Source organism: Ranitomeya imitator, chromosome 3, assembly GCF_032444005.1.
Source record: "Ranitomeya imitator isolate aRanImi1 chromosome 3, aRanImi1.pri, whole genome shotgun sequence".
Classification (NCBI taxonomy): Eukaryota; Metazoa; Chordata; class Amphibia; order Anura; family Dendrobatidae; genus Ranitomeya; species Ranitomeya imitator.
In genome coordinates, this window is record NC_091284.1 from 714,948,508 (window position 1) to 714,976,270 (window position 27,763).

A 27,763-nucleotide genomic window follows, 5' to 3' on the forward strand; every position below is an offset into this window, starting at 1 on the left:
GGGGCGGGGGTGTACTTACTTTTGCACACACGGGGGCAGGGGCGCACTTACTTTTGCACACCTGGGACCGGGGGTGCACTTACTTTTGCACATCCGGGGCCGGGGGCGCACTTAATTTTGCACACCCGGGGCCGGGGGCGCACTTACTTTTGCACACATGGGGTCGGGGCGCTCTTACTTTTGCACACCCGGGGCACACTTACTTTTGCACACCCGGGGCGCACTTACTTTTGCACACCCGGGGCACACTTTTGCACACCCGGGGCCGGGGCGCTCTTACTTTTGCATACCCGGGGCCGGGGGCGCACTTACTTTTGCACATCCTGGGCCGGGGGCGCACTTACTTCTCACACACGGGGCAGGGTGCACTTACTTTTGCACACACGGGGGTGGGGGCGTACTTACTTTTGCACACACGGGGGCGGGGGCGCACTTACTTTTGCACAACTGGGACCGGGGGTGCACTTACTTTTGCACATCCGGGGCCGGGGGCGCACTTACTTTTCACACACGGGGTCGGGGGTGCACTTACTTTTGCACATCCAGGGCCGGGGGCGCACTTACTTTTCACACACGGGGGCGGGGGTGCACTTACTTTTGCACACACGGGGGCGGGGGTGCAGTTACTTTTGCACACACAGGGCGGGGGTGCACTTACTTTTATACACTTGGGGTGGGGGTGAACTTAGTTTTGCATACACAAGGGGTGCACTTACTTTTGCACACACGGGGCGGGGGTGCACTTACCCTCTGGGTCCAATTTGGTGGGCGGGGTCACTCGGTCCGATTTGGTGGGCTGACACCTCAGGTAACAATTTGGTGGGTAGGTCACTTTAAGAGCTGATATTATCTGGCAAAACTGTGTCCTGGTGGGGTCATGTAGTTTGTACGCGTTGGCATAGTAACTTGGTCTGACTTCGCATATCAATGAGCTGATCAGCCAGGTGGCAGTTGGCAGTTATTTTTTAAATTGCCTCAGATATCAGCCATTATAGCTTATGGCAAAATTTCCCTATTGAAATGCATTGACAATGCTTTCCAATGAGGGAAAAACAATTTTCAATCGCACATTGCGCCAAAACTACAAATCCGATCGACACGAAAAATACTTAGCACACCTCTCATGGACGCTGGCTTCGAAATGACACCTCACTGGAGTCTGTGCGTGCAGCGGTTCGGGCCGCATTAATTGCGGAAAAAAGCCTAATAATAAGAATAATAACTAGATGGGTATTTCCTGAAGGAACTACAGATAGTGCTTTGTAATGGTGCCCGGGCTGCCCCTGCAAGACTTTCACACTTGGGTGCCCTTCAGGCGCTGGTTTGGTGGGCGGGGCCCTTCAGGGGATGATTTGGTGGGCGGGGCCACTCTGTGTCCGATTTGGTAGACGGGACCACTCTGGGTCCGATTTGGTGGGCGGGGCCACTCTGGGTCAGATTTGGTGGGCGGGGCCACTCTGGGTCAGATTTGGTGGGCAGAGCACCTCTGGGTCAGATTTGGTGGGCGGGGCACCTCGGTCAGATTTGGTGGGCGGGGCACCTCTGGGTCACATTTGGTGGGCAGGGTCACTCTGGGTCACATTTGGTGGGCGGGGTCACTCTGGGTCACATTTGGTGGGCGGGGTCACTCTGGGTCACATTTGGTGGGCGGGGTCACTCTGGGTCACATTTGGTGGGCGGGGTCACTCTGGGTCACATTTGGTGGGCGGGGTCACTCTGGGTCACATTTGGTGGGCGGGGTCACTCTGGGTCACATTTGGTGGGCGGGGTCACTCTGGGTCACATTTGGTGGGCGGGGTCACTCTGGGTCACATTTGGTGGGCGGGGTCACTCTGGGTCACATTTGGTGGGCGGGGTCACTCTGGGTCACATTTGGTGGGCGGGGTCACTCTGGGTCACATTTGGTGGGCGGGGTCACTCTGGGTCACATTTGGTGGGCGGGGTCACTCTGGGTCACATTTGGTGGGCGGGGTCACTCTGAGTCACATTTGGTGGGCGGGGTCACTCTGGGTCACATTTGGTGGGCGGGGTCACTCTGGGTCCGATTTGGTGGGCGGGGTCACTCTGGGTCCGATTTGGTGGGCGGGGTCACTCTGGGTCCGATTTGGTGGGCGGGGCACCTCTGGGTCCGATTTGGTGGGCGGGGCCACTCGCGGTCCCATTTGGTGGGCGGGGCCACTCGGGGTCACATTTGGTGGGCGGGGTCACATTTGGTGGGCGGGGTCACTCTGGGTCACATTTGGTGGTCGGGGCCCCTCAGGGTCCGATTTGGAGGTCGGGGCCCCTCTGGGTCCGATTTGGTGGTCGGGGCCCCTCAGGGTCCGATTTGGTGGTCGGGGCCCCTCAGGGTCCGATTTGGAGGTCGGGGCCCCTCAGGGTCCGATTTGGTGGTCGGGGCCCCTCAGGGTCCGATTTGGTGGTCGGGGCCCCTCAGGGTCCGATTTGGTGGTCGGGGCCCCTCAGGGTCCCATTTGGTGGTCGGGGCCCCTCAGGGTCCGATTTGGTGGTCGGGGCCCCTCAGGGTCCGATTTGGTGGTCGGGGCCCCTCAGGGTCCGATTTGGTGGTCGGGGCCCCTCAGGGTCCGATTTGGTGGTCGGGGCCCCTCAGGGTCCGATTTGGTGGTCGGGGCCCCTCAGGGTCCGATTTGGTGGTCGGGGCCCCTCAGGGTCCGATTTGGTGGTCGGGGCCCCTCAGGGTCCGATTTGGAGGTCGGGGCCCCTCAGGGTCCGATTTGGTGGTCGGGGCCCCTCAGGGTCCGATTTGGAGGTCGGGGCACCTCAGGGTCCGATTTGGTGGTCGGGGCCCCTCAGGGTCCGATTTGGAGGTCGGGGCCCCTCAGGGTCCGATTTGGAGGTCGGGGCCCCTCAGGGTCCGATTTGGAGGTCGGGGCCGCTCAGGGTCCGATTTGGAGGTCGGGGCCCCTCAGGGTCCGATTTGGTGGTCGGGGCCCCTCAGGGTCCGATTTGGTGGTCGGGGCCCCTCAGGGTCCGATTTGGTGGTCGGGGCCCCTCAGGGTCCGATTTGGTGGTCGGGGCCCCTCAGGGTCCGATTTGGTGGTCGGGGCCCCTCAGGGTCCGATTTGGTGGTCGGGGCCCCTCAGGGTCCGATTTGGTGGTCGGGGCCCCTCAGGGTCCGATTTGGTGGTCGGGGCCCCTCAGGGTCCGATTTGGTGGTCGGGGCCCCTCAGGGTCCGATTTGGAGGTCGGGGCCCCTCAGGGTCCGATTTGGTGGTCGGGGCCCCTCAGGGTCCGATTTGGAGGTCGGGGCCCCTCAGGGTCCACTTTGGTGGTCGGGGCCCCTCAGGGTCCGATTTGGAGGTCGGGGCCCCTCAGGGTCCGATTTGGAGGCCGGGGTCCGGGGCCCCTCGGCCTCCGATTTGGAGGCTGGGGCCCCTCGGCCTCCGATTTGGAGGCCGGGGGGCCTCGGCCTCCGAATTGGAGGCCGGGGCCCCTCGGCCTCCGATTTGGAGGCCGGGGCGCCTCGGCCTCCGATTTGGAGGCCGGGGCCCCTCGGCCTCCGATTTGGAGGCCTGGGCCCCTCGGCCTCCGATTTGGAGGCCGGGGCCCCTCGGCCTCCGATTTGGAGGCCGGGGGGCCTCGGCCTCCGAATTGGAGGCCGGGGCCCCTCGGCCTCCGATTTGGAGGCCGGGGCGCCTCGGCCTCCGATTTGGAGGCCGGGGCCCCTCGGCCTCCGATTTGGAGGCCGGGGCCCCTCGGCCTCCGACATGGAGGCCGGGGCCCCTCGGCCTCCGATATGGAGATCGGGGCCCCTAGGCCTCCGATATGGAGGTCGGGACCCCTCGGCCTCCGATATGGAGGCCGGGGCCCCTCGGCCTCCGATATGGAGACCGGGGCCCCTCGGCCTCCGATATGGAGGTCGGGGCCCCTCGGCCTCCGATATGGAGGCCGGGGCCCCTCGGCCTCCGATATGGAGGTCGGGGCCCCTCGGCCTTCGATTTGGAGGTCGGGGCCCCTCGGCCTCCGATATGGAGGCCGGGGCCCCTCGGCCTCCGATATGGAGGTGGGGGCCCCTCGGCCTCCGATTTGGAGGTCGGGGCCCCTCGGCCTCCGATATGGAGGTCGGGGCCCCTCGGCCTCCGATTTGGAGGTCGGGGCCCCTCGGCCTCCGATGTGGTGGTCGGGGCCCCTCGGCCTCCTATTTGGTGGGCTGGACACCTCAGGTAACAATTTGGTGGGTTGGTCACTTTAAGAGCTGATATTATCTGGCAAAACTGTGTCCTGGTGGGGTCATGTAGAGTTCGTAGGCGTTGTCATAGTAACTGGGTGTGACTGCACATATCAATGAGCTGATCAGCCAGGTGGCAGTTGGCAGTTATTTTTTAAATTGCCTCAGTAATCAGCCATTATACCTTATGGCTAAATTTCCCTATTGAAATGCATTGGCAATGCATTCCAATGAGAGAAAAACAATTTTCAAACGTTAATTGCGCCAAAACTACAAATCCGATCGACACGAAAAATACTTAGCACACCTCTTGGGGACGCTGGCTTCGAAATGACACCTCACTGGAGTCTGTGCGTGTAGCGGTTCGGGCCGCATTAATTGCGGAAAAAAGCCTAATAATAATAAGAAGAATAAGAATAAGAAGTTGTCTACGGTGGAATAACAATACAGTGCTTTGTTCCAAAGCACTATAATAAGTGACCGTACTCTTTTTTTTTTCCTTTCAGACCAGTATAGTAAAGGAAACAGCTTGGACGATGACTTTACTCTTGGAGCTGAAGGTAAGATCAGATAAGTTTGCATTTAAACAGGACATGAAGAATTAAAATAAGTTATTGTTGTTTTCCGGAAATATACCGATACTTGTTCATGGATAACGCCTGGTATTTCAGCTAACCCCTGACTTAGTGTATAGTTACCTACCTGACACAGACCATGTACAAGAGTGGTGCTGTTTCTGATAAACCAAGCAGGATCTAACGTCATGCAACTCGATTACTGTCAAAGGGAATTTGTCAACAGTCATAGACCTCTCCTTATTACATCAACCATAATCTGCATTATTAAGACAGAAGTAATGGGCCATATTACGTTATATCCTTTGAATGTGGCTGTATACGTAGTGCAATGGGTGGTCCTGAGCACTTTCAGGGGCTATGCAACATTCTCACACTTTTAACCACCCATAGCAAGAGGTGCCTGTACCCTATCTCATTACACCTTCTATGAGGCCACATTACTGATCTGATTATGACCCCCATTAGAGTGTGGTTGAGATTAATCTTAAATAGCTTTCCTGTCACTGGGGTCCTCAAACCTGTTACATAGGGCACCTGAATGGTGCATTCTCCAAAAATACTAGGGAGCAATATATGAGATTACGTTTTTACTCCTCCTCGACTATGGGGAAAGGTATTATGTGGTCTTCCAATAAGAACAGGTTATCCCCCTATACAAAATAGATGATAACTGCTAGATCAGTGAGGGTCTGACTGCTGCGATCCCCACCAATCAGCAGACCAGAGGACTTGTGTCGACCATAAAGATGGGGTGGTGGTATAGCATATGTGCTACCACTCCATTCATTCTCTATAGGACTACTGGAGAAAGCTGAGATTTGTATTTAGATATCTCCTTCAGTCTAATAGGAACATAATGGAAGAGCAGCACATATGCACGACCACTGGTCCATTTAAATGAGGGATACAATTGTTTTGGTGAAAAGTGGGGGCTTCAATGAGAATACTGACAAATCTCTCCATTTCGAAGATAATAGCTTGCAAAATTTAGGTTTTAATTTATGTAAAGTTCTCCTGGGTATTGAAATAGATCTGTGTCTGGGAGTATATACTTCTTCCCCTGCATGAAGATGACCAATTATAAGCAGGCAGCGTCATGCAGAGGACAAAAGAACATGACCTTCTCTCTTTGCTGATCTATACGGTGTAGACATGCAGCAGAGCTAAATTATGTATCATTAAACACTTCCAAATCTCATTTCATGGCAGTTAATGTCAGGGGACGGTGAGAGCTAACAGCGTCAGGACATGAGATCTGGAAGTGTTTGTAATGATACCTAACTCTGCAGCTACTGTGTAGAGCTACAGCTGAACTGAGCTATGTATGATTAGAAAAATTCCAGTTCTCATTTCATAGTAGTCAGTGTGGGGGAGGGGGAGAGCTTGCTGCACGGTGAGGTGAGATCTGGAAGTGTTTGTATTGATACATAACTCAGTTTTGCTGTATCTCTACAGAGTAGCTGCAGAGATCAGTAAAGATAGGAATTCAAGTTCTTTTGTCAACTGTATGTTGCTGCTGGCTTATGATTGGTCAACCTTGTTCAGGGGGAAAAGGTACACACCCACAGAGGCAAATCTCTGGTAATGTTTGCCCCCCCACGCAGACATATGAAATACAGCGGGGGTCTCATGTCCACATAGACCTTAGTTACCTCATGTGGTGGTAAATAAGGGTCATGGGAAGGTCAAGTTCTGTTCTATTTTTAATGTAAAGTGGCTTAAACCGGCTTTTGCTGGTTTTTGTTCCCTCATTTTTCCAGCAATGTGATTGGCCTTTTGGCGGTCTTTTTTCTGATTTATAAGCCCGGTCCCTGTCAGTATCTGTCACTCCGCTGGCGCTTGAAGAAAGAAGAGCTCACCCTCCCTCCCGCTATGTTAGCATTTTTATTTGTCGTTCGGTTTTATTTGTGGGGTAAAAATCACCCTACCATGGGTGGATTTGGCTACTGGATGATTTGAAATATGGACTTATAACTTATGAAGTTTATTTATTGGTATTTATTCAAGTTGTATGTAACCCAAAATAAAACCTCACGGCCAATTTTTATTCCATCAATAAATGTGTCTTGCTATTTTATTTGGTAATGGGTCTTATGGGGACATGCCCATTTGAACTTAATGAAAATTATAATCTAAGCTAATATCATCACAATGGAGAGGAGAAATTACAAAATCAAAACTACATCTTACTCATCTCTGTAGCCACTATCCCTTGATGTGGTCAGTTTGACATGCTAAAGCTGATGAAAGGTCCTCTTTAATCTTGGGTAGATAAAATTATTTTCTGATATATCTTTTCTGTTTTAGCAACTCTTTTATCTAATCACCAAAGGAGCAGTATAAGGTAATGAACATTCCATATACATGATGGCACATTGTCTATGTTCTTGACCCTCTGTATGGTGCATGTCGCTCATGTGTAGAGTCTACTGGATGAGGGTATGTAGTGTGCACTCAGGGCTGTGTTAGACAGTCATCACCTATAGCTAATAGCGGTGACAGGAGCTAGTGACAGGCTGGATGTGCGGCCGAAACGTTGCTATTTTATCATGGCTGGAATAAAGACTCTCTCTATTGGATAATAACACCCGGTTGGAGCGCTGTTCTTTCTACTTTTTGATACACGTTTCCCCAGAAGGGTTCCCTGGATTTGGAACGAGCGCCCCCAAAAAGTTAGTGCTGTTGGTCACCTGTATACTGTAGGAGCGAGTTCTGATCTCTGGTGTTTAACTCCTTTTATGCCATTCTTAATTTTTGACAGTGGCATTTAAAGGGAACCTGTCACCCTGTCACAAAGTACTGCAGTGCGCAGGCGCCGGAAAGGTCAGAGAGGCCCGGCGCCTGCGCACTGCAGTACTTTGCTCTGCCCTCAACAGGGTAGACAAAGTACACCGGAGCCGTGGCTGAAGATCAGAAGAGGACGTCTTGGAATGAAGATGGGAGGCGCCGCAGCTGACCAGAGACGCCCATCCGACCGGACCAGCAGTGGGACCGCCCCTGGGTGAGTATAATCTAACGTCTTTTTCTCCTCTTTCAGTTAACATCGGGGGCTTATCTACAGCATTACAGAATGCTATAGATAAGCCCCTGATGCCGGTGGGCTTACCTCACCCGCGATTTTCAGGGTGACAGGTTCCCTTTAAGTGACACGATTAGAGTTGAGCACTGATTCAGGTGCCCATTGCTTCCTCCACGACATTAATGCGGAGTGCTAATGTGTTTGCCATAAATGATGTCTCAATACAATCTGTAGAATAAGTAAAGCAAAGGTAAGTGGGCTCCGTTTGCAAGCGGAGTGGTGCCTAGACACTTATTGGACTGCTTGGCACAGATCTGCAATCTCAGCAGAGGTGTGCATACAATACACAATATAATATAAAACAATATTATAAATAAAGTTATGCTTCTCTATTGCTGGAATATAATGGAGCTGTAGGGACATACATTATGATGCATATTTGGTGATAGAAGCAGTATACAAAGGGACAAACTGCTGACAAGTTTCCTTTAGGCTATGTGCACACATTCAGGATTTCTTGCAGAAATTTCCCGAGCAAAACCGGACATTTTCTGCAAGAAATCAGCATGCGTTTTTCTTGCGTTTTTACCACGTTTTTGGTGCGTTTTTTTTTTTACGGATTTTTCCGGAGGTTCTCAATGCAATAATATAGTGGGAAATCCGCAAAATTAATAAACATGCTGCGTTTTTTTACCGCAATGCGTTTTTTTTGTGGAAAAAAGCGCATCATGTGCACAAAAATTGCAGAATGCATTCTAAATGATGGGATGCATAATGTATGCACTTTTTTCGTGTTTTTATAGCATTTTTATAGCAAAGAAATGCGAAAAATCTGCAACGTGTGCACACAGCCTAAAAGGGTTGTCCACTTTTGGGGCTATTTTTTAAATTAAGTGCATGTATTTTGGTTTAAAAAATGTTGGTGCACTCTTTACGCTTTTACAGATTTTATGTGAAAGAGTACGTAGGGATATTGGTTGCAGACTAGGAGATAATGAGACATATGTGATGTGCTCTAGAAAATAATGCTCCTATAAAACTCATATAGAAATGTAAATCTATGTTCACACTGAATTTTTTAAAGAGTTAAAATAAACTTGAGTTCTTCAAGAGGAAAGCTTTTTAGGATATTTGCCTGTTTGGGGGAGTTTTTGGAGAAGTTTCTTTCTTCTTAAAGTGTTTGCTAAAACAGTTTTGAAGAGGCTTTCAAAAGTTTTGAAATGGATTTTTTTTCCTGAAGAATTCTTTGCAGCCATTTGATTGGATAGTGCCTAGTTTGAAGAGGTTTTAAAGGGGTACTAGCACTTTTCTTCTACCAGGCAATTTTCAAACTCACTTAGGCCTGTTTCACACGTCAGTGTCTCCGGTACGTGAGGTGACAGTTTCCTCACGTACCGGGGCCACTGACACACGTAGACACATTAAAATCAATGCATCTGTGCAGATGTCATTGATTTTTTGCGGACCGTGTCTCCATGTGCCAAACACAGAGACATGTCAGTGTTCGTGGGAGCGCACGGATTACACGGACCCATTACTCATCTCACAAAAGTCGCTACATGCATGTCGCCACACACAACTCAACACACACAACTTGACAAACGAAACTCGCCCTAAAACACACACAAGTCTGGTATTGGCCTTCAAAAATAAAAATCTGATTAATAAGCAGACAAACTACAAGAGCAACAAATGTACCATATAGGAAATACAGCAGCTGTCAGTCACATGACCTGTCTATTATGTGTATGTGTGAGCTAATATATACTGCCAGGGGGAGGGCTTCCTGTTGGCTGGGGATTTATCAGGCTGCCAATTTATCTTACAAATACTGAGGTAAAAATACTGAGCAAATAACGTGTTAACGAGGTCTAATACAGGAGATCACACAGGTATATACTATATACAGGGGAGATGACACACAGATATATACTATATACAGGAGAGATAACACACAGGTACAGTGTGGCAAAAAAGTATTTAGTCAGTCAGCAATAGTGCAAGTTCCACCACTTAAAAAGATGAGAGGCGTCTGTAATTTACATCATAGGTAGACCTCAACTATGGGAGACAAACTGAGAAAAAAAAATCCAGAAAATCACATTGTCTGTTTTTTAAACATTTTTTTTGCATATTATGGTGGAAAATAAGTATTTGGTCAGAAACAAACAATCAAGATTTCTGGCTCTCACAGACCTGTAACTTCTTCTTTAAGAGTCTCCTCTTTCCTCCACTCATTACCTGTAGTAATGGCACCTGTTTAAACTTGTTATCAGTATAAAAAGACACCTGTGCACACCCTCAAACAGTCTGACTCCAAACTCCACTATGGTGAAGACCAAAGAGCTGTCAAAGGACACCAGAAACAAAATTGTAGCCCTGCACCAGGCTGGGAAGACTGAATCTGCAATAGCCAACCAGCTTGGAGTGAAGAAATCAACAGTGGGAGCAATAATTAGAAAATGGAAGACATACAAGACCACTGATAATCTCCCTCGATCTGGTGCTCCACGCAAAATCCCACCCCGTGGGGTCAGAATGATCACAAGAACGGTGAGCAAAAATCCCAGAACCACACGGGGGGACCTAGTGAATGAACTGCAGAGAGCTGGGACCAATGTAACAAGGCCTACCATAAGTAACACACTACGCCACCATGGACTCAGATCCTGCAGTGGCAGACGTGTCCCACTGCTTAAGCCAGTACATGTCCGGGCCCGTCTGAAGTTTGCTAGAGAGCATTTGGATAATCCAGAGGAGTTTTGGGAGAATGTCCTATGGTCTGATGAAACCAAACTGGAACTGTTTGGTAGAAACACAACTTGTCATGTTTGGAGGAAAAAGAATACTGAGTTGCATCCATCAAACACCATACCTACTGTAAAGCATGGTGGTGGAAACATCATGCTTTGGGGCTGTTTCTCTGCAAAGGGGCCAGGACGACTGATCCGGGTACATGAAAGAATGAATGGGGCCATGTATCGTGAGATTTTGAGTGCAAACCTCCTTCCATCAGCAAGGGCATTGAAGATGAAACGTGGCTGGGTCTTTCAACATGACAATGATCCAAAGCATACCGCCAAGGCAACAAAGGAGTGGCTTCGTAAGAAGCATTTCAAGGTCCTGGAGTGGCCTAGCCAGTCTCCAGATCTCAACCCTATAGAAAACCTTTGGAGGGAGTTGAAAGTCCATGTTGCCAAGCGAAAAGCCAAAAACATCACTGCTCTAGAGGAGATCTGCATGGAGGAAAGGGCCAACATACCAACAACAGTGTGTGGCAACCTTGTGAAGACTTACAGAAAACGTTTGACCTCTGTCATTGCCAACAAAGGATATATTACAAAGTATTGAGATTAAATTTTGTTTCTGACCAAATACTTATTTTCCACCATAATATGCAAATAAAATGTTAAAAAAACAGACAATGTGATTTTCTGGATTTTTTTTTCTCAGTTTGTCTCCCATAGTTGAGGTCTACCTATGATGTAAATTACAGACACCTCTCATCTTTTTAAGTGGTGGAACTTGCACTATTGCTGACTGACTAAATACTTTTTTGCCCCACTGTATATATTATATAGAGGAGGAGATGACATACAGGTACAGTGGGGCAAAAAAGTATTTAGTCAGTCAGCAATAGTGCTAGTTCCACCACTTAAAAAGATGAGAGGCGTCTGAGAGGGAGAAAATGAGAGATGTGAGGGGGAAAATGAGAGGCGTGATGGGAAAATAAGAGAAGTGACGTGCTATAACTAACCACAGATATGTACTATGCCCAGGCAACGCCGGGCTCTTCAGCTAGTCAAAAATAAAATCCAGAAAATCACATTGCATAAATTATATAAATTTATTTGCATTTTGCAGTGAGAAATACGTATTTGATCCCACTGGCAAACAAGACTTAAAACTTGGTGGCAAAACCCTTGTTGGCAAGCACAGCAGTCAGACATTTTTAGTAGTTGATGAAGATTGCACGCATGTCAGAAGGAATTTTGGTTCACTCCTCTTTGCAGATCTTCTCTAAATCATTATGATTTTGAGGCTGTCACTTGGCAACTCGGAGCTTCAACTCCCTCCATACGTTTTCTATGGGATTAAGGTCTGGAGACTGGCTAGGCCACTCCATGACCTTAATGTGCTTCTTTTTGAGCCACTCCTTTGTTGGATTGGCTATATGTTTTGGGTCATTGTCTTGCTGGAAGACCCAGCCACGACCCATTTTTAATGTCCTGGTAGAGAGAAGGAGGTTGTCACTCAGGATTTTACGGTACATGGCTCCATCCATTCTCCCATTGATGCGGTGAAGTAGTCCTGTGCCCTTCGCAGAGAAACACCCCCAAAACATAATGTTTCCACCTCCATGCTGGGCAGTGGGGATGGTGTTCTTTGGGTTATAGGCAGCATTTCTCTCTGTCTAAACACGTCGAGTTGAGTTAATGCCAAAGACCTCAATTTTTGTCTCATCTGACCACTGCACCTTTTGCCAATCACTCACAGAATCATCCAGGTATTCATTGGCAAACTTCAGACAGGTGCCTTCTTGAGCAGAGGGAACTGGTGGGCACTGCAGGATTTTAAACCTTTACTGCATACTGTGTTACCAATGGTTTTCTTGGTGACTATGGTCCCAGCTGCCTTGAGATCATTAACAAGTTCCCCCCGTGTAGTTTTTTTTAACTGTTAATTTTTATTGGTGCTACATCAGTTATTAACAAATATAGAACAGTCACAAACATCTTTTACAATCAAAGACAGAATAAGTTAGAAGAGAGTCAATACATTGAGAAGAGAAAAAAACTAAAATCTAAAGCAGTTTGTCAAAATTATAACCTTAATATGAACAGACAAAAAGACAAGGGACACACCTTTGGGGAGAAGGGGGAAGGAAAAGGAAGGGGGAAAAGCAAGCACCTGAAGGAGGGGAGGACAATGGTCAAATATTGATCTATTCTGATCAAAAAAGAAGTCCCAAGTAGCCCAGGCCGACTCAAATCACTCCACCCTTGCATTGAGTATTGCGGTCATACAGTACAGACCAAAAGTTTGGACAAAAGATGTTTCTGTATTTTCATGACTGTAATTATGGCCACTCGTTTTTCTTTTCAGAATTTCAGTTGTTTCACACTTTTTTGTTAAGTATATAATTCCACATGTGTTAATTCATAGTTTTGGTGCCTTCAGTGGGAATGTACTATTTTCATAGTCATGAAAATACAGAAAAATCTTTAAATGAGATGTGTTCAAACTTTTGGTCTGTACTGTATACTCCATCCGTCTAATGTCATTAATTCTGTAAAGTAGTTGGAAGAAAGACGGTGAAGAAACCTACCTCCAATTAAGAGCAATTAAAAATCTTGCCGTAATAAGAATTTGAAGTAACAGTTTTGCGGCCTTCTTCCCCATCCCCTAGGGGTAAAATTCAGCAGATATATAGTCAGATCTAGTCCAACTTCCGCATAAAGCACCCTGGAAATAAGTGAACCCACTTCCCTCCAAAAATTCAGAATCTCTGAACACGTCCAGAAAATATGATACAGTGTACCCACATCTAGACCGCAACGCCAACACACATTTGGAATCGCATGGTTCAGTCTATTCAGAAGATTGGGAGTATGGTACCAAAACATTAATATCTTATACTGATTTGTTTTATAGAGGGTACACATAGATAGCTTAGCTGCCTTTTCCCAAATGATATGCCATTTATGGGGCGAGAGTTTCTTTCCCAGAATGGATTTCCTTCTGCTCATGTAAGGATGCCTTGGTTGACGACCATCTTGAGGGGACCAGAGAATGTTATAGATTTCTGAAATCAAACCTTTAGTCCCCCTCCTGCCGAGCCTCTCAAAATCAGTTGGCAGAGAGATTCCTGAGGAATCAAAGAGGGAGGAGGCAAAATGCTTGATTGTAAGTATTGGTAAAATTTATTAGTTATTCTCCATTATTAGTAATGGAGAATTTAGATTTAAGTTCATCAAATGAAAGCAGCCAAAGTGTGTCCAGGTCCACCACATCCGGGAATCTAAATAGACCTGCAGAGGATCAAGGATGGGCCATTGCATGCTCCAGACTGCTTGGTAACAGGGGTTGGAATATGAAGGAAATCATAGGCGAATTTTGAGAGGCTAAATCGAACTTCTTCATACATGAGTGCCAAATTTCCCTTGTAAATCGAATCGGGCCCAAAAGGGGCTCCAGGACTATCGCAGCTCTCTTAGACCATAGCAGAGAATTACGATGGATTAGGGCCAACCATAACTTCTCTATCTCTGTCAATTTATTGTATGCCCAAAACAAGGCCCATAAATGGATTCTACGAAAATGAGCAGTCCAATAATATTTAGTTATGTCTGGAACCGATAGTCCTCCCTGTGACTTAGGGGAGACGAGGACACGCTTAGAGATCCGATGACGACCAACTTTCCCAAGGAACCTCATCATAGCCGCCTGGAGGGACTTGAGCTCACTCATAGAAACCTTGACCAGCAAGGTCTCAAAATAATAGAGTAGTTTGGGGAGGAGGGACATCTTGAGTGAGGAAATCCTACCCAAAAATGATAACAGAAGCAGCTTCCATTTATCTAACAATCTATTCAACTCAGTCAGGAGTGGCAGAAAATTGGAACTACGGTATATAGGTTGTCATAAGAGGAGGAAAGTTTGACCCCCAAGTATTGAATATTCTCAACTTTCCTCCTAAATTTAATCTTTCAACTTCAGATGATCCAGTACATCTGGGGGGATGTTCAATGGGAGGGCCTCAGTTTTTGATGTGTTCAACCCATACCCCGACAAATAGCCATATTTTTTAAGATCATCCATCAGATTAGGCAACGTACATGGAGATTAGTCAGAGACAAAAGAACATCATCAGCAAATAGGGAGATCTTAAACACCTTATCTCGAACCTCTATCCCCGAAATGTTTGGGCTTTGCCTGATCATAGACGCTAACGGCTCAATGGATAAGGCATATAATAGAGGTGAGAGTGGGCAATCCTGATGGGTCCCATTAGATATTTTAAATGGGGAAGACGAATGGAAGCAGAGCTTGATTGAGGCAGTGGGAGCATTGTACAGTACTCTTATAGCTGCTAGGCCTTTAAGGTTTCCAACATGAAGGACCAATTAAGGCAATCACATGCCTTTCCCGCATCTAGTCTCAATATCAGAGACTGTAGTTTATTTTTGTTAGCAACATCAATTAAGTCTATTGCCCTTGTAGTGTTGTCTCCCCCCTGCCGGTTAGGGACAAAACCCACCTGATCCTTGTTAATAAGCTGAGAGAGCCAAAAGCTCAACCTACTAGCCAGCAAGTGAGTAAATACCTTAAAATCAGAGTTCAACAGCGCTATTGGCCGGTAGTTCGAACATTCCAGAGGATCCTTCCCCGCCTTTGGGACAAGGACCAAGTAGGATTGAGCCAATGCTTCTGGCATGGGGGAGCGCTCCAAGAAAGAGTTAAAGAGGTTGACCATGTAGGAGGAAAGCACCTCTGCAAAGATTTTGTAGTACAAGTAAGTCAGTCCGTCAGGACCGGGAAACTTGCCCAAAGGGAGGTCAGCTAGAATGTTGAGGATCTCCTCCCGCATTACACTCTGGTTAAGAGAAACCAAGGCTTCCATGGGGAGAATTGAGAGATTTAGGCCTGAGAGAAATTGAGTAGCAATTTCCTTCTATCAGATTTGTTTGGGTATATACTGTTAGGGCTAGCGGAACGCACCGAGTAAATAGAGATGTTTATTGATATTGGTGCGGTCGCAGCCCGGGGTCCACCGTGCAGGAGTACCTGCTGCTAGCAAACGGCGGAGCTATATGGCGGTATAGACTAACTCAGTTAATTCACTGAGTAGCCGTGAAAGGAAAGCACTGTGCCCTGTTAGACTCCACAGAGGCACAGGCTAACTGCCCAAACAGAGAGCAGTCAGTGGTCACACAAACACACAAAACTCCTCGCCGGAGGAGCCAGCATTCTAGGGGCTTATTTCAGCCGGGTCCCTGAATGCACTCAGACTCAATCTCCTCGCCGGAGGAGCCAGCATTCTAGGGGCTTATTTCAGCCGGGTCCCTGAACACACATACATGTGACCACACTGGCGCAAAGCACCTAACATAAGACAATACTAGCGCATGGCCGTGCGGTCATGCGCAGTTTATATAGTTGCAGCACAGGAAGCTGCTACTGAAGTTTTTGCCCTTTCAGGACCTTCCAAAAGGACCAATGGAAAGTGCTGCAGTACCTGAGCATGTTTTGCCCTTTCAGGACCTTCCAGAAGGACCAATGGAATGTACTGCAGCACCTGAGCATGTGACCGAACATGTGGCCCTCGACCTCCAATGGGAGACCCTGCCCTGGGCATGCTCAGTGTGAGTAAACAAGGACTTAGTCCCAGAGAGGCTCGCTCGCCGCAGATCAGTGCAGGGTACCATAGGAAAGCCAGAAAAGGAAGTAGTGACCCTATGCACCGAATCAGCCCCAGCGAGACGCTGGGAGCGACGTCTCCGCTGAGCAGAGCCCACTGCGGCCGATACCGAATGGGAGACCGCAGCAGACACGGATCGAGATTCCCCCTGTGCAGCAGAGGAAACTCGACTCCTAACATATAGTATCTTGTAAGTTGTATAATTTGCTATAGAAATTAAAGAACAAATCCGAAATTACAGCAGGGTCATAGTGGATCATACCATCAGAACCCCTCAAAGCCTGAAGATAGGAATTTAAGGCCCTATCTTTTAACATCCTGACCAGAAGAGTGTGGGCTTTGTTAACTTTTTCATAATACTTTTGTTTAGAGTAGAGAAGGAGTTTTTTGATCCTACGTGATGTTATATCTTTCAGTTTATCTGTAAACGCCACAACTCTATTCAAGGCCCCAACTGATGGCAAGGCTACCACCATACACACATCAGCTGCCAACTGAGAGGTCAATTTAGCATATTCCACTCTAACATTTCTTTTTAATTTAGAACCTTCCTTTATGCAGTACCCCCTCATAACTGCCTTATAAGCTTCCCATAACACTGCCGGGGATGAAACCGAACCCTCATTCAGACGGAAAAAGTCAGAGAGATGGTTCAACAGCGTCCTCCGAATAGTCAGGTCCTTAATTAAAAACTTATTCAACCACCAGTGACATTTCCTGGAAATTAGACGAGAAGACTTAAGGTCCAAATACACAGGAGCATGATCGGACCAGGTAATGTGACCCATTTCTGCCTTTACCATCATCCTAAGGATTGGAGTATTCACAAAAAAATAATCTATTCTAGAGTGGTTGCAATGGGCGGGGAATAAAAAGAGAAGGTTCTGTCCCTGGGGTGATCTATTCTCCATAAGTCAAACAGAGAACCCGTCCTGATTAGCTTTCTGAATTCTCTCTTTAAATTGATCAAATTAGATAGAGAATCTGTCAAATTGTTCCGAAAAAGGGACGTTAAAGTCTCCCCTGATCAACAAAACAACTGACAAAAATTTTGGGAAAGGACTTTTCTCAAAAATTTAATCTGTCCTGAACTTGGAGCATAGACATTGCACAAGATGATGGGATTGCCTCTTAATGAGGCCTCCAAAATGATGTATCTACCCCCGGGGTCTAAATGTGCTTTATGTACCTGCAGAGGACAACCTGAAGAGATCAAAATAGCTACTCGTCCTTTCTTATTAGAGAATGCAGAGTATGACACGGGAAAGGAGCCAGAAGCTAATCTAAAGGAACCCGTACTGTCAAAACGTGTTTCCTGAAGAAAGGCAATATCTGCTTTTTGGGATCTCAACTCCCATACGGCAAGCCCCCTCTTTCTAGGGGAGTTAAGTCCCTTGACATTCAAAGATAATAAGCGTACCATTTTGGGGAAGTAATGAAACTCATGTGCCAATGATCAATTAAATACAGAGCCATATTTACCCTCCTCAAGAGGCGGAACCCGGCCCTCTCCTCCAGAATGAGCCGAAAACCATATTCAGGTACAGGTACTTTCCGACAGCTGATTGGGGAGGGGAAAAACAGATGGGAATGGGAAAGACAGAGACAACAGAGAACACTAAAAGAAAAAAACAAGCAATTAAAGAAAATATAACATCCTTTTTCCCAGGAGCTAGAAAACAACCTGGACTGTGGCTGGCCCTGTGGGAAAACAAGAAAACAAACCTACAGGATTGGTAACCCCCAGCAGCCACAATAAAAATAGTCAGGGAGTCATAGCCCACCTCCAAAACTACTAAAATGAGAGTGCAAATTCAATTGAAGGTCTCACAGACACCAAACATTATCTAGATACACGACCCCCTTATAAATGGGGTAAAATGAGAAACGCCTATTAAGCTAATATAGGATAATAGAGATATGAGCCTCCACCGGCAAATGCAACTAAAGAGTCATATTCACTAATCAGAACCACATTATGCCTCTTTCCCCCTTTTATGCAAGGAGGGTGGGGAAGAAAAGAGTTCTGTCCGCAAAGTCAGCGGAGACCCGATATTCCCTTCTCCTCTCCACCGCTTTTCTGTTGGCTAATTCTTTCTCTTCTGGGTCCGAACTGGGGGTAGAGGCTGTCCTGGCGGGTCCGGGGCATCCCAATCAGGAATTTTGGGGATCCTGAGGTCCAGTTTCTCGCAGAAAGAAGGCAAATCAGCAAGGGAACGCAGAGTCGCTGACACTCCCTCTTTCTGGGCAGTCAAGGCGAAGGGGAACCCCCACCTGTAGGGGATGTTGAGGTTCTTAAGAATAGACAAAAAGGGCCAGAGGAGTCTCCTCTTTTGTAGCGTTATACGAGAGAGGTCAGGGAATGGCGGTGTCTTCATATAAAATCTCCTTTATGGACCTGGCCTTTTTCATGATCCGTTCTTTAATTTCAAAATCATGGAGGCAGCAAATAATGTCTCTTGGAAAGGGGGAAGATCCTTTAGGCTGTAGGACCTGATGTGCTCTATCTAGCTTAAAGGGGATCGCAGCTGGGTCATCCAGGACAGAAGTAAATATTTCCTGAAGAATTGATTTAACATTTTCCTGACCGTCTGACTCAAGATCCCCCCTTACTCTAATGCCGACCACTGACGTCCCAGATGTGCTCTATGTGTGACAAACCTGAAAACACTCCAGACCATGGTAGCATGGTTAAGCTATGTACAGTCATGGCCAAAATTTTTGAGAATGACACCAAAATTATATTTTCACATGATCTGCTGCCCTCTGGTTTTAATTAGTGTTTGTCTGATGTTTATATCACATACAGAAATATAATTGCAATCATATTATGAGTACCAATAGGTTATATTGACAGTTAGAATGAGTTAATGCAGCAAGTCAATATTTGCAGTGTTGACCCTTCTTCTTCAAGACCTCTGCAATTCTCCCTGGCATGCTCTCAATCAACTTCTGGACCAAATCCTGACTGATAGCAGTCCATTCTTGCATAATCAATGCTTGCATTTTGCCAGAATTTGTTGGTTTTTGTTTGTCCACCCGTCTCTTGATGATTGACCACAAGTTCTCAATGGGATTAAGATCTGGGGAGTTTCCAGGCCATGGACCTAAAATCTCTATGTTTTGTTCCATGAGCCATTTAGTTATCACCTCTGCTTTATGGCAAGGTGCTCCATCATGCTGGAAAAGGCATTGTTGGGCGCCAAACTGCTCTTGGATGGTTGGGAGAAGTTGCTCTTGGAGGACATTATGGTACCATTCTTTATTCATGGCTGTGTTTTTAGGCAAGACTGTGAGTGAGCCGATTCCCTTGGCTGAGAAGCAACCCCACACATGAATGGGTTCAGGATGCTTTACAGTTGGCATGAGACAAGACTGGTGGTATCGCTCACCTCTTCTTCTCCGAATAAGCTGTTTTCCAGATGTCCCAAACAATCGAAAATGGGATTCATCAGAGAAAATGACTTTGCCCCAGTCCTCAGCAGTCCACTCCCTGTACCTTTTGCAGAATATCAGTCGGTCCCTGATGTTTTTTCTGGAGAGAAGTGGCTTCTTTGCTGCCCTCTTTGAAACCAGGCCTTGCTCAAAGATTCTCCGCCTCACAGTGCGTGCAGAAGCACTCACACCAGCCTGCTGCCATTCATGAGCAAGCTCGGCACTGCTGGTAGTCCGATCCCGCAGCTGAAACAGTTTTAAGATACGGTCCTGGCGCTTGCTGGTCTTTCTTGGGCGCCCTGGAGCCTTTTTGACAACAATGGAAGCTCTCTCCTTGAAGTTCTTGATGATGCGATAGATTGTTGACTGAGGTGCAATCTTTGTAGCTGCGATACTCTTCCCTGTTAGGCCATTTTTGTGCAGTCCAATGATGGCTGCACGTGTTTCTTTAGAGATAACCATGGTTAACTGAAGAGAAACAATGATACCAAGCACCAGCCTCCTTTTAAAGTGTCCAGTGATGTCATTCTTACTTAATCATGACTCATTGATCGCCAGCCCTGTCCTCATCAACACCCACACCTGTGTTAATGGATCAATCACTAAAACGATGTTAGCTGCTCCTTTTAAGGCAGGACTGCAATGATGTTGAAATGTGTTTTGGGGGTTAAAGTTCATTTTCTGTGCAAATATTGACTTTGCAAGTACAGTAATTGCTGTTAAGCTGATCACTCTGGCATTCAGGAGTATATGCAAATTGCCATTAGAAAAAATGAAGCAGTAGACTTTGGACAAATTAATATTTGTCTCATTCTCAACATTTTTGTCCATGACTGTAGGCTGCTCATTGTAGCACAATCAACATGCAGCCTGGAATTATTATTTTGAAAAAAAAAAAGGGCTCTGGGATTTGTTAGAGAAATGGTAGTACCACTGATTCTGTGGCCAAATCAATGTTACACCTACAATGCTAACATACATTAAATGACCTGACATGATAATACTGGGAATAGTACCTGTGCGGTGTTCCCTCGTGAATGGCCTCTTCCCTTAATTTCTTGCAACAAGTCTGAAAGTGTTTTTCAAACATTTCTGTACAGTTTTTTTTTACTGATGCAATTTTTACTGTCTTTTGATTGGATAGTACCTGGCTTGGATAAGTTTCCATTAAGATCCTTTTCAAGTAAGTGACGTGCAACTTTTTCCATAAGGCATTTTTCACAACCTCTTCAGGAAAAATAAATAAATAAAAATAAAACCTCATCATGTTGATTTCCCATAGAAATTAATTGGAAGAATTTTCCAAGAGTTTATGAAGCGCTTTATGAGAAAGATTTTGGTGGGAATCTGCTTCAAAAATGAATATACCCTTAAACTTATGCTACAAAAAATTATGTTCAGTATTATGTTACGCTACAGTTCATGTTATCACTTTTCACAGTGTTATATCAGATTTTCCATATCTCACAACCATGAACTTGGATAACAGTATAACCTCCAACACTACAACTAAAACCAGTTCCAGGTAAGGCCTGTTATTTTTTACTGTGTATAAAAAGTAAAGCTATGATACATGTGCAGTGCTCAGCATAAATGAGTACACCCCGACAGACTTGTCAGAAAATCTTTACTTGCTTTTCTGAATACATATTCTTGCCTAAAAGACTTGTTGCTGTCTTTAAAGGTAAACTGACAGCAGGATTGTGCTCTGTGACCTACACAAACTGTCAGGTCAGCGCCGTTATACTGATTAAAATGATACCTGGGTGTTGAAATCCGTCTTGTGGTTGTTGTTTAATCATTATTTTTAGTTTTCAGTTAATAAGATACTCGCGCTTTGGGGCGGGCCTGTGGGTGGGGCTGTGAGTGGGGCTTTATGTGGTGTTCTGCTTACATGTGCATCTATTATACTGAATATGTGATTTTTTTTTCAAAACATATTATTCAGCAGGCAGGCGCCGATGGCGGTGCCTGTGCTGCAGCATAATCACATCTATAATATGCAAATAATTATTTTATTTAGTGATATACATTTATTCAGAAAAAATATTCTTTATCAAAATGGCGCTGGCTGCGCCAGCTCAATAGCATCTATCGGCGATCCGATAGATGCTACCACCCGGGTGCCGCCAGTGCCATCTTGGCGGAGACAATTTTTTTCCCTTAGCAAAATGGCGCCGGCGTCGCCGGCGCAGTAGCATCGATAGGCGTAGCCCACGCTATTTTGAGAGAGAATTTATTTGTATATCACTAAATAAAACAAATGCATGTAATAGATGCGATCATGCTGCAGCCGCAGGCGGCGCCGGGCTGCTGTATGTGATTTTTTTTTTTCAAAACATATTATATTCAGTATGTAAAATATGGGGCAGGTCAATGAGGGATCAGTGACCTGTCATAAGCCCATACAGATGAATATGTAAGCAGTGCACCACATGAAGACGTCCCCACAAGCCGCCCTGGAGAGCGAGAATATCATTAGCTGAAAACTGAAAATAAAGATTAGACAGCAACCACAAGATGGATTTTATCAGCCAAGGTATCATTGTAATCAGTATGAGAACGCTGACCTAACACTGTCTGTAGGTTACTGTGCACATTCCTGCTGACAGGTTCACTTTAAAAATCATTGAAGTCATACAATTTTCACACATTTTCATACACATTCATTTTTGCATCAACTACTTAAATAAAACGCAAGCTTTTCTTACAAAAATAATATTATTAATAGTGATGAGCACAAGTGATCGTTACTTGAGTTTGCCAAGTGTACTCGAGTGACATGTTCGTGTCCCCTGTTAGACAGCCACAAAACATGCATCGATTGCCTGACAAACATGGGCAATCCCCTCATGTTTTGTGGCTGTCTAGCAGCTGTGAAACATGTGAACATGCCACTCGAGTACCCACGAAACTTGGTGAATACCCAATCACCCTTGGCAAACTCCAAGTAGCGAACACTTGCGCTCATCCTATTCTTACTTTCATATTATGGATTAAAATAGTTCTCTGAAATTCAGACTTGTCAAAATTCTGGAAATTGCTCTTGTATTCAGTGAAATATTAATTACAATCTTACTTTTCAAAGAGGAAGTACTCATTTGTGCTGAGCACTGTAGATTATACTGTATGGCAAAGATATACACTGCTCAAAAAAATAAAGGGAACACTAAAATCCCACATCCTAGATATCACTGAATGAAATATTCCAGTCGTAAATCTTTATTCATTACATAGTGGAATAAAACCTAAAAATGATCAATGTAAATCACAACTAATATCCCACGGAGGTCTGGAGTTGGAATGATGCTCAAAATCAAAGTGTAAAATGAAGTTACAGGCTGATCCAACTTCAGTGAAAATACCTCACGACAAGGAAATGATGCTCAGTAGTGTGTGTGGCTTCCACGTGCCTGTATGACCAGTGCTCCTCCTGCTCCTCCTTGCACAAAGGCTGGTGTTCTGGTCTGTCTCCTGGTTGCATCTCCAGCCTCTGGAAACTACGCTGACAGACACAGCAAACCTTCTTGCCACAGCTCGCATTGATTTGCCATCCTGGATGAGCTGCACTACCTGAGCCCCTTGTGTGGGTTGTAGAGTCTGTCTCATGCTACCAAGAGTGTGAAAGCACAACCAACATTCAAAAGTGATCACAACATCAGCCAGAAAGCATTGATACTGAGATGTCTGTGGTCCCCACCTGCAGAACCACTCCTTTATTGAATGTGTCTTAATAATTGCCAATAATTTCCATCTGTTGTCTATTCCATTTGCACAACAGCATGTGATATTGATTGTCAAACAGTGTTGCTTCCTAAGTGGACAGTTTGATTTCACAGAAGTTTGATTTACTTGGAGTTATATTCTGTTGTTGAAGTGTTTCCTTTATTTTTTTCAGCAGTGTATGACACCACATAGTGGATAAAGGCATACGATATTATAATCCAAAATAAGGATCAAACAGAATTGCCTGGATCGAAATATGGCAGACAAATGTGGTGCGGAATGCCCTGACGAAGGACACCAATGCAAAATGGGGCGCATTCCGCACCACATTTGTCTGCCATATTTTGATCTAGGTAATTGTGTTTGATCAGGTTTCCTGCTCATGGTTATTTTATTCACCCAGTTTAGGCTCATGTGTTTGCCTTGTGATTATTGATCTACATTATATTCATTCTTATTATTTTTTAGCATCATTGTAAGCCTTTTACTTTTTATCTCTACCTTCTAGGCTGTGCTTATTCCTTTCACCTGGTCTATTCACCATTATATTTATATAGCCACCTCTGGATCTATTATCCTTATTTTGGATTACATTATCGTATGCCTTTATCCACTAGGTGGTGCCATATTATACTCTACATATTAAGATAATTTATATACTAGTTTATTAGATTTATTAGATTTTATTATATTTATTCACATGGGTTTTTGATTTTTGTGTTGGCGGCTTTTTGTGGGTTATTTATTATTTGACATATTTTTTTATTACATGTTATTATTTTTAATTGTGTGCAGGCAATCTCTTATCTCCATGTGCCAAACTTTTTAATAAAGGCATTTTTTAAAAATATTTATTCTCTTTTCATTTATTTCATGTTTTATATTTTTTTGCTTGTTCCCTCCATTTGACCTCTCTTCCATACTGGGTGGTTTTTTCCATTTTTCTTTTTGTTCCTGAGTGGTCAGCCATTCAATTTTTGGACGTTAGTCTACTATTTAATTTTTTACTAAATTTGTGATGTACGTCTCATTTGTTTAGTGCTTAACGTCCATTTGCATTTAACCTTAATGTCTTTTCTACCAGTATCTCCGATGTCCTCGCCTTTTGTCAGCCGGATGCAGAGACCGTCCTCTATAACCTGGGATTTGCCTGTGAGAAAGCCTGCTCTACTTATAAAATCCCTTCAAGATTTTTCTTCATCCCATCTAAAGCAGAGGGCATCGATTTCACAATGTATTTTGAATCACTTTTGCACAGAATGAAGAGAGGAGACTCCAGCTACATACCAGCAGGTGACCTAAATATGAAGAATAATTACCTTAGCCGTAGGTATGTAGCTACTGGAGTCTTGGCGATATCAGCTGTTTAATAGACTCTTCAACACAATGCACAAATGAGAATTTAATTGAAAAGCTAAATGACAAGCTCAGCTCTTGATAACTGTAACTTGTATATTTATGGTGGTTTTAAGAACGGGATGTGTGGGCAGCTGGCTTGCTGTGACTACTACTGCATGCATTTTATTCTGGTTAGGCTAATTGTCTCCATTTTTCCTTCACCATAGTTTTCTGCATGTCTTTTTAGATTGCGAATTCCAGAATGATAGGCTACATCCGCTTCATAATTCATACCCTTACATAAGGACACCAGGGAAAAAGAAAAGCAACCAAAGGCATAGGACTCACTTTACATGAGTACTCGTTTGTAAAGTGAAAGAAATTCAGTCCTACTGAACTGAGAAGCGAGAGTCCAAATGCATCTTCTGGCTGACTGAGCACTACAGAGTCCCACAGCTTACACACGGATTGTAAAGGACAAGTAGAACCATAAACTACTTAGAAACACTGCAAGCACTGCACTTATTTATAAGGAATATATTCTACACCCTTTAAAAGAATGAAAGGCACCATGTAATGATGAATAGAGAAGAATGACGAGGAGAAGCAACAGAGACATGAAAATCTCTTCACTGTATAAATTATTGATAATAATTTTATTTCTATAGCACCAACATATTCCGCTTTATTTTATCTTTACTGATAATGATTAACAAAGAATATTGGTTTCAGTTTTATACAAAAATGGAAACAACATACGGGTGCTTCTCACAAAATTAGAATGTCATCAATAAGTTAATTTATTTCAGTTTTACAATACAAAAAGTGAATCTTGTATATTATATAGAGTCATTACAAACAGAGTGATCTACAGTTATATGAGAAAAGTTTGGGCACCCCTATTAATCTTAAGCTTAATATTTTATAAAAATTGTTTTTTTTTTTGCAACAGCTATTTCAGTTTCATATATCTAATAACTGTTGGACACAGTAATGTTTCTGCCTTGAAATGAGGTTTATTGTACTAACAGAAAATGTGCAATCTGCATTCAAACTAAATTTAACAGGTGCATAAGTATGGCCACCCCACCAGAAAAGTGACATTAATATTTAGTAGATCCTCCTTTTGTAAAAATAACAGCCTCTAGTCGCTTCCTGTAGCTTTTAATGAGTTCCTGGATCCTGGATGAAGGTATTTTTGACCATTCCTCTTTACAAAACAATTCCAGTTCAGTTAAGTTTGATGGTCGCCGAGCATGGACAGCCCTCTTCAAATGATCCCACAGATGTTCAATATTCAGGTCTGGGGACTGGGATGGCCATTCCAGAACAGTGTAATTGTTCCTCTGCATGAATGCCTGAGTAGATTTGGAGCGGTGTTTTGGATCATTGTCTTGCTGAAAGATCCATCCCCTGCGTAACTTCAACTTTGTCACTGATTCATGAACATTATTGTCAAGAATCTGCTGATACTGAGAGGAATCAATGCGTCCCTCAACTTTAACAAGATTCCCGGTGCCGGCATTGGCCACACAGCCCCAAAGCATGATGGAACCTCCACCAAATTTTACTGTTGGTAGCAAGTGTTTTTCTTGGAATGCTGTGTTTTTTGGCCGCCATGCATAACACCTTTTTGTATGACCAAACAACTCAATCTTGGTTTCATCAGTCCACAGGACCTTCTTCCAAAAAGAAATTGGCTTCTCCAAATGTGCTTTTGCATACCTCAGCCGACTCTGTTTGTGGTGTGCTTGCAGAAACGGCTTCTTTCGCATCACTCTCCCATACAGCTTCTCCTTGTGCAAAGTGCGTTGTATAGTTGACCGATGCACAGTGACACCATCTGCAGCAAGTTGATGCTGCAGCTCTCTGGAGGTGGTCTGAGGATTGTCCTTGACTGATCTCACCATTCTTCTTCTCTGCCTTTCTGATGTTTTTCTTGGCCTTCCACTTCTGGCCTTAACAAGAACTATACCTGTGTTGTTCCATTTCCTTACTATGTTCCTCACAGTGGAAATTGACAGGTTAAATCTCTGAGACAGCTTTTGTATCCTTCCTCTGAACAACTATGTGGAATAATGTTTGTTTTCAGATCATTAGACAGTTGTTTTGAGGAGCCCATGATGCCACTCTTCAGAGGAGATTCAAACAGGAGAACAACTTGCAAGTGGCCACTTTAAGTAGCTTTTCTCATGATTGCATACACCTGGCTATGAAGTTCAAAGCTCAATGAGGTTAGAAAACAAAAAAAAAGTGCTTTAGTAAGTCAGTAAAAAGTAGGTAGGAGTATTTAAAACAAGAAAATGATAAGGGTGCCCATACTTATGCACCTGTCAAATTTTATTTGAATGCAGATAGCACATTTTCTGTTAGTACAATAAACCTCATTTCAAGGCAGAAACATTACTGTGTCCAACAGTTATTAGATATATGAAACTGAAATAGCTGTTGCAAAAAAAACAATTTTTATAAAACATTAAGCTTAAGATTAATAGGGGTGCCCAAACTTTTTCATATAACTGTGTTTCAAGTATTTATTTCTGTTATTATTGATGATTATGGCTTACATCCAAAGAAAACCCAAAAGTCAATATCTCAGTAAATTAGAATACTTTATAACACCAGCTTGAAAAATGATTTTAAAATCCAAAATGTTGGCCCACTGAAATGTATGTTCAGTAAATGCACTCAATCCTTTGTCAGGGCTCCTTTTGCATCATTTACTGCATCAATGCGGCGTGGCATGGAGGCGATCAGCCTGGGGAACTGCTGAGGTGTTTTGGAAGCCCAGGTGGCTTTGATTGCAGCCTTCAGATCGTCTGCATTGTTGGATCTGGTGTCTCCCATCTTCCTCTTGACAATGCCCCACAGATTCTTCATGAGGTTAAAGTCAGGCAGTTTGCTGGCCAATCAAGCACAGTGATACTGTTGTATTTAAACCAGGTATTGGTACTTTTGGGAGTGTGGACAGGTGCAAAGTCCTGCTGCAAAATTAAACTTCCATCTCCAAAAAGCTTGCTGGCAGAGAGAAACATGAAGTGCTCTAAAATTTCCTGGAA

The 27,763-nt window shown here is 44.7% G+C and overlaps 1 protein-coding gene across 2 annotated transcripts in view; it reads left to right on the forward strand.

The window, feature by feature from the left end:
• The window catches only part of TESPA1 (thymocyte expressed, positive selection associated 1), a 72,352-nt gene extending 44,952 nt beyond the window's left edge, over nucleotides 1-27,400 (forward strand). Inside the window, exons 2-6 of one of the 2 annotated variants that reach the window (XM_069758697.1) lie at nucleotides 4,693-4,746; nucleotides 7,072-7,108; nucleotides 21,082-21,165; nucleotides 24,451-24,659; nucleotides 24,952-27,400. In XM_069758697.1, coding sequence (XP_069614798.1) covers nucleotides 21,113-21,165; nucleotides 24,451-24,659; nucleotides 24,952-25,061 — 372 coding nt within the window. In that variant the 5' untranslated portion in view covers nucleotides 4,693-4,746; nucleotides 7,072-7,108; nucleotides 21,082-21,112 and the 3' untranslated portion in view covers nucleotides 25,062-27,400. Of the gene's footprint in view, nucleotides 1-4,692; nucleotides 4,747-7,071; nucleotides 7,109-20,865; nucleotides 21,166-24,450; nucleotides 24,697-24,951 lie in introns of those variants that run through there. The other variant, XM_069758696.1, reaches the window with a different exon arrangement.
• Nucleotides 27,401-27,763: the final 363 nt, after the last annotated feature.